Source organism: Hyaena hyaena, unplaced genomic scaffold (assembly GCF_003009895.1).
Source record: "Hyaena hyaena isolate Hyena2069 unplaced genomic scaffold, ASM300989v1 scaffold_875, whole genome shotgun sequence".
Taxonomy (NCBI): domain Eukaryota; kingdom Metazoa; phylum Chordata; class Mammalia; order Carnivora; family Hyaenidae; genus Hyaena; species Hyaena hyaena.
The window spans coordinates 274,457-286,803 of record NW_024081507.1 but is presented as its reverse complement, the minus strand read 5'-3'; the positions used below and the strand labels follow the sequence as shown (position 1 = coordinate 286,803).

Sequence of the window (12,347 nt, the reverse complement as noted above, 5' to 3'; positions counted from 1 at the left end):
CTCTGCCTTCTATTTCCATTTACAGATGGAAGGAATACTTGTATAAAGAGCCACTTGTACAGAAACCAAACCACAACTCATTAAAAAAATTATTCTAGTAACAACTTATCACAATAGTCAAAAACTAGGGGAAAAACATACAATGGGTTATAGCAAGGAGAATGAAAGCTAAAACTACATGCTAAATATGTATGAATCTCAGAAGCACAATACTGAGTGAATGAAACCAGATACAAAAAAGTACATACATTGCATTAATGAAAAACTCAACAACAGACAAAACAAATCTATTTCAGTCTGAAGAAGATTTATCCTTATTGGAGAGGATAACTTAGTATGGAATTACTAAAAAGTGTCTGGGATGCTGATAATAGTGTTTATTAATCTAGGTGCTAGTTACACATTTTATGAGAATTTATCCAGCTGTATATTAGGGATATACACACTATTCTATATATGTTTTCTATTTCTATTTCTATTAAAAATACTAAAGCAGTGTTTCCCACCTTTGTTCTATAGGACTCTGTTGCCTAAAGAAACATTATGTTATGGAGTTCTACCATAAGAGAGTTTGGTTTTCCATACATTTGGGAAGTGCTGGGGAAACCCAGTTAAATATATTTCCACACTATAGGATGTCTTCCTTAATAATATTAACTCTCCCTACCTGGCCTTGGATCCATTCATGCTGCCTCTATTTAAGTTTTTCTAAGGTTTGGTCTGGCCCCCAAATTTCAGTCACAACAGAAACTGCATGAAGGTATGTGGATCTGTACAAATCCCACAAAGTTTACCCCCTGACTGGAACAAAACCACTTTGAACACACACTGACTCTTATCAACCAGGGTGGATTAGCAACACCACCTTATTGTGGAAGAGCACATATTTCAAATAGGGTGTTGCCTCCTTTTTAGAAATCATGTCTCCCTTCAATGCTCTTGCACCCGTGTAATCCCAGAGCAGTGAACTGGCACATTTCATGAAATTTGCCAATACAATATAGGAAAGAAATACAGGAAAGCAGATTTTTCAAAAAAGCTTTTTACAGCTGTGCTTTGAGAATGCTCAAGTAATCTCAGCATTCTCATGGGTTTCCAGCTCATAAATCTGAGTTTCTCACAAATGCTTGAAACCTATCACTAGTTGACTCTTACAATCACCTCATTTTTCTAGTCACTTATGTCAAAACAAATCAGTGCTTCTTTATAGCTAGCATTTTGCTTGTTCATAATGCATTCATTGATTCAGGCTCTTGTCTCTGTTTTCTTAAACTCTTTGTCACTCTGGTTACCATGAGTGAGATTGAGGAATTTGAAGGCTGTCTCTATGCACAAATAAATAACAAGCAGGTTCTGTGTTGTTCACTTTAGGTCATTTTCCACAACTTTATTTATTTACCCAACTTGATTTAATCAGGCAGCTAGTTTACCTTTGTCTATTCATTTCTGCAAAATTCTAAAGTAAAAAATAGAAAAAGAAAATCCCCTAAATTTACTTAATTACATTTTTCTTAGAGGGGGAAAAGAGATCAATCTTCAAATGACTTATAAACAATTTGCCTCAAGTCCATCATCTCTCTTCCTGGCATCTGAGCATCAAATCTTTTCATTCCTTTTGCTACAGTCCTAATCAGATATACCACCCACTGCTCCTTAATTATAAAATGAGGGCAGGGAAACTAGACAGCATTTCAAACCAAGGTCTTAAGCCAAGACATTCAGAATAACAGATCCTAATTATGTTATATTGATTTCCAGCAGCAGAATTAAATTATCTATTTCAAAGGAAATTTAGAACAAACATTAACATAGTGATGTCTGGTTTGGTGAGAAACCATTTGGAGTGGAAAACAAGACTTCAATGTTTCAAAGCATACTAAGAAGACCATACTGCAAACATCAAACTATATTATACTTCATGGATAAATAGTAAGCATGATTATATTTGAGACTACAAAAGTCATTAGAAATAAAGAGAGGGAGAATAAAATTAAGAGAAAATTTTACAAATGGAACTGCCATAGCCATGGTTATACAATCTTAATGCAAAGTTGAAAAGAGTTTAATAAAATGACCACTGGACTTGGTTTATATCCAAGATACACTGAGCAATCTCACAGATAATATTTTAAATATGTTTGCTCCAGAATAAGGAAAAACTTTACCCAAAGAACTACAGGAAAAACAAGTTCACTTGTTAGTGTAACTTAAAGTTTTAACCAGAAAGAATTCCTCATACTAAGAAAAAGAATAATACATTTCATGATTAGCTAATTCATGGTCATGTAACTAACAATGATGGCACCTACCTCATTTAACTCCTGCTGAGTCTCAAAAGCATCCTTTGACCAAATGGTAGTCCTCTGGTCGATTCTATAAAATACAAAGAAAACTGATTTCCATCTAAAAGAAAGCTTTCAAAAATGCACAATTTGAAGCTGGCAGCTACAGATCTGGTTATATCCTTGTTCAAAACCCTCAGCTGTGCCCCACTGCCCACGGAATAAAATCCATTCCTTATAATAGTGTGCAACATATTACAGTGCTTGAATTCTGCTAGTCTGCCTGGCCCCACGTCCCAACCCTCAACATCCGGCCCCCTACACTCCAGCCTCTCTTGGCCTTCTCTTGGTTTCTTGAACACATAGTGCTGGTTCCCATCCAAACCTTTACACTTGTTGTCCCAAACTGTTATCCCCCAGATCTTCATAAACAGACTCTTCTCAGCATGTAAAAGTTAGTTCAGTTGTGATGAAACCTCCCAACAAGGCCCTCGTGACGTCCCTAACTAGAACTAGTCCTCCCAGAACTCCCTATTACACTTTCTTTGGATTTTCTTCTTAGCACTTATCACTATCGCAAAAAAACCTGTTTATTTGCATTTCCACATTAAGATGTAAGCACCAAAAATTAGTGGTTATGTCCATTCTCTACGCTGCTGAATCCTGAGTACCTAATACAAATTCATTATTTTTCATTCATTCAAAAAAGTCTTATGTGATCTGACAGATCTGGTACAGCTACCACAGAAAGATACCATTTGTTCATTGAAGACAGCATTTGAAAATTTCATCCTGTCTCTTAACTAACACAATAAACATACCAATTTCTGGGTAACATGGTGAAGTTAGGTTTTGCCATTACATAGTTTCTAATAAAATAAGGCAAATCTACTCTGAATTATTTTTTTAAGTTTAAATACAAAACAGCAAAGCTTCACTGCTGACCGATGCTAAGTTCCAAATCATGATTTGTCAAATGTTATGATCCAACAGTATCTGTTACATAACATTCAAGGTTTTCTATAGCAGTTTGCATATTATATAATAAGCATATTAAGTTATAGTTATTATCCTTATAAAAATGTCTGCTTTCTTAATAAAATATTTAGCCACCATTAAGTAATTTTTAAAAAGTTTTATTTGGGGACATAATTATTTACAGTTATTATTATGCTTCAATTTGAGTCTGGAAGAAAGCATATATGTCCTCTGGATGGTCAATAAGATTAATGATTTTTTAAAGTCATGATACACATTTAAAAATGCCACAAGCATAACTTCTTCAAAATATTCTTAATATTATAAAATTTATGCAGTGTAAGGGCATTGCTAACTGTGCAAACAATTTTCTTAAAATAAAAAAGTAAGACTATGAAAAAGCAAAATTGTCTAAGATGAACTGACATCTACTATACCTGCACAAACCAGCATGTCTCTCCTGAGTGTGAGAGAAGGTTAAGGGTCCAACAATGAGCTCAGGGAGAGATCACATAGTGAGAAAACAAAGTGAGGAAGAACACTACTGGCACGCCCATCCTATCTTCATCAATTCCCTCACCTGCAAACACAGTAATTTCAGGGCATCAGAAAATACTAAATTGCTCTATCCAAATGAGGGAAACCCTCTTGGGGGATATAAATGAACCTATCCAATCCAGTAACATCTAAAATTTTGAGTGTTTTATAATTTCTTTGTAATTCTTTGTGGTTCTCAAATTGCATTTCCTTTTTTTAAAATGTTTTTATTTATTTTTGAGAGAGAGAGAGTAGGGGAAGAGCAGAGAGAGAGGGAGACACAGAAACCTCCAGGCTCTAAGCTGTCAGGACAGAGCCTGACAATTCACAAATCCACAACCCACAAATCGTGAGATCATGACCTGAGCCAAAGTGGACATCCAACCGACTGAGCCACCCATGTGCCCCTCAAATTGCATTTCTATAGAGTTATAGTAGCACCAGAAAGATGAAAGAGTGGTATTCTTTAATGGAAAAAATATTTACCACTTTATAGTTTAAACATAAATTTGTCTAGGCCTTCGATGCTAGAAGAAAGTAAAACAAATACACAGGCAGCAAATATTAATGGGAAAAGCAGAAATAGACTTTGTTAAAAATATGTATTACTGAGAAACAGAGTACAGCCCACTTGTAATATACACTCACATGTTCTTCCAGGAAAACTACCTAAAATCTCCAAATAAACCTCAAGATCAGTTTTGAAAACTGTGGTCTAAGCATCAAGGGTCTTTAATTCAATAACCATCTGAATGTCTCTTCTGTGCCTGGTGTAGTCTTGGGGAGGTAAGAGTCAATAAGACTCTAACCCTTTAGCAGGCTTATGATTTAATGGAATCTGAAGCAAAGTATAAAGCTAAAATGCAGGCTAATTTCAGTAAGTCAGGGATCAGACCACTAAGGCTGATAGTACAATGGTAGAAAGGAACTGGTGATGTAGAAACAAGAGATATTTTCAAGGATAAAAACAATCAAGAGGTCTTGGGTGTGTATTGAAAGTATGGAATAAAAGAGATGGGATAATCAAAATCATTCCCAAGTTTTGAGACCTTGTAACTGGAAAGATGACAGGTGGTTTTTACAATGGAAGTAAAAAAAATATATATGTAATTTTGGTGGGGAGATTAAGCAGTTGGCAGAAAGAGAGGCAATTCTTAGATATTTTCAGCTTGAAGCAAGGCTGAAATAGAGAAATAATCCCTGAGCAGGGCTCAGCCTAGATTTGGCACTCTACAGTGTGTTTAGTGGTGGTGTGGCAGTGATGGTAACAGTGCTGTGTTGTGGTCACAGGTTCTGCCTTGATATTTTCCCTGTTGTGGTCATAGCCTAGCATGGTGCCTAGAATGGCATACGCCCAGGACATGTCTTTCAGATGGATGGGCAAATGAAGAAACTGAAGGAAGCTGATCTTCATCGACCACTTACTAAGTGAGTGTATCCATGGGTAAGATATCAATCTCTATAAAACCTCAGTCTCCTCATTTTGTAAAGTGAGGATAATAGCAGCTACCTCGTAGTATAATTACTGCTACCAATATTAAAAATCACACATGGATTCTAGAATCATATATGAAAAATACCAAAATAGAATTTAAAATGATGATAATTAATGTTATATTTAATTAACAATGATAAAAGTCTTGTGAATAAGCAATCTGAAAGGGACAAAACCTGGGACTTTCTTACCCAGGGTTACTGGGTAAGTCTCAGAAACTGGCCAATTAGTAGACAGAATAAAGAAAGTATAGATCCATCACTAAGAAGTTAAGAAGCTTAAAATGTCATGCTAAATATTAAAGAGAAAGGACTTATAAGGAAAAAAAAGTGTCAAGGACCATATAACAACTCACTAGCCATTACTATGTCAGGCTGGGAATGCCAGGTACTTGACTTACATTATTCCATTTAATCTTCTTAGTGATTATATGAGATTAGTATTATCATACCATCTGACTTAACAAGAAACAGGGAACTTAAATAACTTTTTACATTCATTAAACTAATATTTATGAACCAGCAATTATGTTCCAGGTATGATTGCAGGTTTTTGGAATAAAACAGTAAAGCAAAGTCTCTGCCCTCATGGAACTTATAATTTTCATACGAAGAGAAAAAAACTAAAGAAATAAACCAATGAGCTATGGTACACCAGATTCTAAGTATTATGGAGAAAATTCAAGAAAAACAGGGCATGTGTGGGGATTGCCCAAGCTCACACTGCTAGAAAATCTCAGTCATCTGGAGATAATGAGAATGAAAGCACAGAAACAAAAGGACAGTGGATTGAACAAGATAAAGTTCATGGCAGAAGAGGAAACAGAAATGAAAGCTTCTCACTAGAGAAGTTTAGCAATGAAAAAAGAACTGGAACAGTAGCTTGATGTCTCAAATTCTCTTTTTTTAAAAAGGTTTTTGAAGATACTGCTTGCACTATTTATAATTCTTCCTGGAAGCTAGCCAAAATACAAACATTGGGTCACACTGAAACATTCCCTCCAATTCTCTTGCTTCTCTTCATCCAAATAAAAATAGGAAAGGAACCAAGCACATCTCTACCAAATGCATGCTTCTGGAGAGGTCAGTGAGGAGAAGGCTAGTCAGAGCACTCTGCCAGCTCCAGGACAGCCCTGCCCGCTGGTCCAAGCAACAGGAAATGCAGATTGGACTCCTTAGAGCACGATTATGGCCCTCAGCACTGATAGGAGTGTCATGCTTTTGAGCTTTACCACCACTACCACCACTGTCATTGTCACCACCACCACGACCACTGTCATCATCACCACCATTATTGTCACCACCACCACCATCACCAAAATCACTACTGTGTGACCACCACTGGCGTCATTGCCATAGCCACTGTCATCACTGCCACCACCATCATCACCACCAACGACCACCACCATGGTCACCACCACTGCCATCACCATCATTGTAACTACCACTGCTGCCATTATCACCACCACCACCATTGCCCATGACCACTACTGTATCTGCCACGACCACTACCATCACAGCAACTGCCACTGTCGTCATCACCACCACTGTTGTCACTGCCACTACAGCCATCACCACTATTGTCATCACCATGACCACCACCAACACCACATCATAACCACCGCCACTGCCACTATCATCATTGCCACCATTATATGCTTCAAATTAAAAGCACTTCTAACAGAGAAATAGAAAACTTAATTGTGTGTTGATATTAGAAGAGCTTCTTCCTGGATGGAGCTGCATCCAGTTTCGGTGACTGCAAGACTGTGGATAACTCACTGAAGTGGAAATTTTCTAAAATTTTTGGTGTTTCCACTTTGCTTGGACCTTAAAGCATGTGCTGAGTCAATCTATCGGGTCATCCTGCAGTGGTCTTCCCTCAGAATGTATACTGGAATTCAAATAGAAAAATGAACAAAACATTAAGATATTTTTCTTGGCCTAAGGATGGCGTCTAGCCACAGATGTGATAATTTGTGAAGAAACAATATCTTAGCATAGAATTTTTTATATCAACCTTTCAATTATCTATAATTAAATTAGCAGGTGAAAGTGTTCCCTATCTAATTGAAAAACTTCCCCCTCTATCCAATGTTTTACTCAGGGAAGACATCTGAGAATTATCCTGACACATTCCTCTTCTTCTAACCCAATAGCCATTATATTATGAAGTCCTTCAATTTCTTTTTTTTTTTTTTATGTTGTGAGGAATTTACTTCAGTTTTCAGAATCTCTGTTATGCTATTTTTTTTTTTTACAAAGAGTTTATTGTCAAATTAGTTTCCACATAACACTCAGTGCTCATCCCCAAAGTGCCCTCCTCCATGCCCATCCCCCCTCCCCCCACATCCATCAGTCCTCAGTTTTTGTCAGCATTCAAGAGTCTCTCATGGTTTGCCTCTCTCCCTTTCCCCCACCATTTCCGCCCTTCTCCCCCTTGTTCCTCCGTCAAGTTCCTTCTAATCCTCCTATACGTGCAAACATATGTTATTTGTCCTTCTCTGCCTGACTTATTTCGCTCAGCATAACACCCTCAAGGTCCATCCATGTTGCTACACATGGACAGATGTCATTGTTTCTCATTGCCATGTAGTATTCCATGGTATAGATAAACCACATCTTCTTGATCCATTCATCTGTTGATGGACACTTAGGCATGGAAAGTCCTTCAATTTCTTATCCCGAGTAACTTCTGCACCTGTCCTCTTCCCTTCAATCTCCACCACTACCACCTCAGGCTAAACCATTATATTCTGTCTTTTGGACAACCTCCACGGTCTCCCTAGTTCCCTTCTATTCCCCCAAGCCATTTTCTACACAACTATCTTGTCATTACCCTTTTGCATATGAAAATTAAGCTAAAGATCAAAATTCTTAAAGTATCCTCGGACATCCTAAAGGATTTATCATCTGTTAGCTTCTCCAACTTCAATTCATACCATTCTCCCTCTCTGCTCCTCCTACACTGACACTCTTTCAGTTCTTTGGATGCTCCATGTCCCCTTCCACCTCAAGCCTTCATATGTGCTGTTCCTGTGCCCATAATGCTGTTCCCTCTCCACTCTCTCTCCCAATTAACACAGCCATCCTATAGACACCAAGTAGCTCATAACCAGGTCTCCCTTTTGTATGTTCTTTCTGTATTCTGACCTACATCTGCTCCATAGCATAGTCCCTAATTTTGTATTTGTATAATTATCTGATTATCTCTCTCATGATGATACACTCTATAGAGCAGAGACCCTGTGACCCTTGCTTGTTATTTTTAACTCTAGGGCTAAACCTGACATTTGGCACATACTAGGCACTCATATGTCTGGTAATAAAGTATTCATCCTAGGGTTACGGACAGCTGTCAATTCTGGTATATTCCCAAGTGTGGACAATAATTATGATAAAACTCATGCTCTCTTCCCGACCTGTAACATAATAGCAGGACTGGCAGAATGGGATGACTTTCATTCCCACAGACAGTTACATTTCTTCCCTGAGGAGACCTGGTGAAGATTAGCAAGTGGTGTTCTAATCCACATTTAGAAAACCTGGGCAAAAAGAGTACAGGAAAGCAGCCAGTACACTTTTCAGAATGCTTCATATAAAATCAGAACCTTAAGTCCGAACCAAGTTGAACTTTGGATCATTCTTAAGATTTCAAGATATTCCACTGAATTAAATTGAGCCTCTGTTCAGAAAGCAACATGGGAAACACTAATGTATACCCGGATGACTACTGGCTAGCTGTATGACTGTTGTTTCCTGAAACTCTTTTAAAAACAAAAGGTATATCCCAAGAGGACAACCATCTGAGCAAAACATTCTTTATGTACAAACAATAGCTCTATATGCAGACAGAGACAAGATGCCAATAAATTCCAGTAGTATTATTAGCAACAATAACAATCTTCAATACCAGTAAATATAAAATTCCTTTCTGTAGGGAGTCTAAGCTATATTAAAGACATTCCCTTATTGGTGTTTTTCTTTTAACCAAATTTCTGTGCCAAAGGACTAAGGTTACATACTGGGCAGCCCAGTACGTATCTTCAAAGATAAAGAAACCAAGGCACTGAATTTTAAATGACCCCCAAGAGACCAGTGACAAACAGAAACTGTAGTCAGTAGATGTTCATGAACTGACTTTTCAAACCATGTATGTATGTACTTGTCCATGTAAATGACTTTCCATAGAGGAGAGTAGGAAGTCATGGCTAAAGGCAGAATGCTGATCTCTAATAATATGCCCTGCTACTAATTATTAGAACCCAAGCTCCACCCCTTTTCATACTTCTCTGAAGATTACAATCAATCAGTATTATTAAAAACAGATTCCTGGGCCCCACAGTTACTGAAGTTGAATTCCCAAAGGAATATACTGGTAACATGTATTTAACAAGCACTCTGGGAGATTCCTAATGGGGAAACATTATCTTAAAGGTCCAGGTACAGCAACCTGGGAGGATACCAGTGGCTGACACAGGTGAGGGACTTCTGTGAGTACAGGAGTGCTCTGGGTGTTTCTGGCCTGGGGTCCGGGGAGACACATTCCAGAAGAGGGAAAAATTGTGTCCCTGAAGAGACTCTAAAAAAAAACACTGAACACAAGGCAGCACAGAAGCACTGGAATAGATACCACTCCTCACCTTGGTGGGCTGGAGCAGAGCCCAGAAACAGCCAGAACCGTGCTAATGCCCAAAGAATGTGCGAGTAGTTAGTCAAGCCCATGAGGCCAACATCAGTACTGAGAGAAGAAAGGAGGCAGAGTAGCCATGGGTGTGGTCAAAAACTCCTATGAATCAAAAAGAAGAGTTTAGGAAGGGATATTGAGGACAAAGGATCTTTTGGGAGCAGAGGTCCTAATACATTATTATTAATGACAGCAGCACCTGGTCTGCTGAGCTGTATACAAAGCACTTCCTTCCATCATCTCATTTATTCCATTCACTTAGTAAGTATTTATGAGACATCTGCTTCCTGTACCAGGCAGTGATCAGCCCAGGAGACACAGTGGTCATAGAAGATGCATTAGCTCCATGGACAGTTCTCTCACTCAAATTATCTCCCTGCCAAGTCTCTTCACTTTTCTGCCTCAAGGATTTTGTGAGGCAGAGTCCACTCCCTCAGCCTAGAAGTGTGGGGGAGTTACCTCCTCTGGGGACAACCTCTGCCAGCAAAGAAGGGAGTGTGGGAATAAACACTTCAACCCCCAAAATTCCAAAGGGATATACCCACAGGTGTATTTACAAGGGTCCTCAGAGAGTCCTCAGGGGGTTAATCTCCAGTTGATAAGAGTAGAAACCTCAGTTACATATCTGCAGTCAGCTCTCCCTCCTCCCCCACTTCCTACTTCCAGGAATCACCTCCCTCTACTCAAGGCTTCCTATGAGACTCTGCTTTCTGAAGGAATCTAATATAAGAAACTGAGCAACATTACAAAGTAAACACAATACCTGTTTTTCTAAGTCAGGGACCAAAAAAAAAAAATCACCCAAATGAAGATTTAGTCCAGGAACAGATAAAGTGAAGGGGACAGGAGATCCCAAATAATGGTGGGGGAGGGTAGCTAATTTGAATGACAGGTAAATATTTGATGAATATTAAAATCTTCATTGCCCTGGGCACTGTGATATTACATCTGGTACTTGAGCTTCCAACATTCTCTCTTTAAATTATGAATCAATATAGCTCTAGGAACAACAGAACTTAAGAAACAACACAGAAGACTTACATAAGCATTAATATTAAAGAAGCCTAAATCCTAACTGTTACCTATTAAAGGTTTTATTTCTCTTCCAAAAAGAAGAAATTATGAGTCTCTAATCTTCACCTCTCCTCTTCCCTCTTCCATCTTTACTGCCACCAACATCTCCCACGTGGATAATGCATTGTCTCCAATATGTCTCTCTGTTTCTCTACAACACACACTACCTAGAGGGGTCTTTTAAAGATGTAAATCTGAGCATGTCATTCTCCTGGTTATAATCTCCAATGACTTCCCTCTGTACTTCAACAAAATCTGAGATTCATACCCTGGCTACAAGGTCCTGTGCAGTCTGAGCACTGCCAACATTCCTGATGCCGTGTGATATATTCTCTCTACAGTGCAACTTCTCCAGCCTTATGGCCCTTTGTCTATGTCTTGAATAAGCCACCATCTGTATACCTGCTATTCCCAGAGTACTCATGCTAGTTAGGATTCTCGACATCATTCCATTTTAAAGCAAACAACAAATGCCATATACACATGCAACACTAACCTCTCTTTACCAATGTGGTCTTGGCACAAGATGAACAGAACTTGGATTAGTGCTGGTCTGAAGGGCAAGGGTGAGTTAATGATCAGAAAAGTCAGAGGAGCCTAGTTCTTGAATGCTTTATTCTCATTGAAGTTTGATGAGGCACATCAAATTTGTTGGCAGTTACCTTAAAGCCTGTTCTTAACTTTCTTCTTCCTTCAGTTCCAAGTTCTTCCCATGCCCCTCCTCCCAGGTCATTCCAACAGTGTGGTAACTTCATCTTCCCAGCACTTTTTATCTCAGATCCACTTCTGACAACAACCTTCCCAGAGAACTAGCCCTCCACATGCAAATCCCAAGGCCTCTATTATGTGTCTAGATTTATTCAATAGGCTTAGCGTGGCCAAAGTTGTTTTATTGTATGGGTATTAAATTCAAGGCATTGTTTAAAAATCTCCAGAAATCCGGCCTTATTCCTGCTTACATCTTCTCAAGTTTCACCTCTTGGGCCCCATACCCATTTAAAGGGCCCTGGTATTTCCTTCTCCACTGGCATCTACAGTCATAGGAGTTCTCTTGATTAGAACTCTATGCTAGTGGACCCCTGAAAGGCTTGCACTGCTTAGAGGGTATAAAAAAAGACTTTCTTCAGCTTTTATCCACAGAATAAAACACTCAAATTAAGAGGTTTCTAGGATAAAAATTCTGGTTTTAAGTGTCATCTGACCCTATAAAAATCACCTTTAATATGTGCTTTCTGATCCCAACTGACCTCCACCGTAAAAGCCACAGGCACCACTGAAAATGCCTCTTAGGTTTC

At 38.6% G+C, this 12,347-nt stretch overlaps 1 protein-coding gene across 2 annotated transcripts in view; it reads right to left on the bottom strand.

The window, feature by feature from the left end:
- Positions 1 to 12,347, bottom strand: part of FAM13C (family with sequence similarity 13 member C) — a 155,061-nt gene that overhangs the window by 74,750 nt on the left and 67,964 nt on the right. For both annotated transcript variants that reach the window (XM_039220231.1, XM_039220230.1), the window contains one exon: positions 2,310 to 2,373. In XM_039220231.1, coding sequence (XP_039076162.1) covers positions 2,310 to 2,373 — 64 coding nt within the window. The remainder of the gene's footprint in view (positions 1 to 2,309; positions 2,374 to 12,347) is intronic.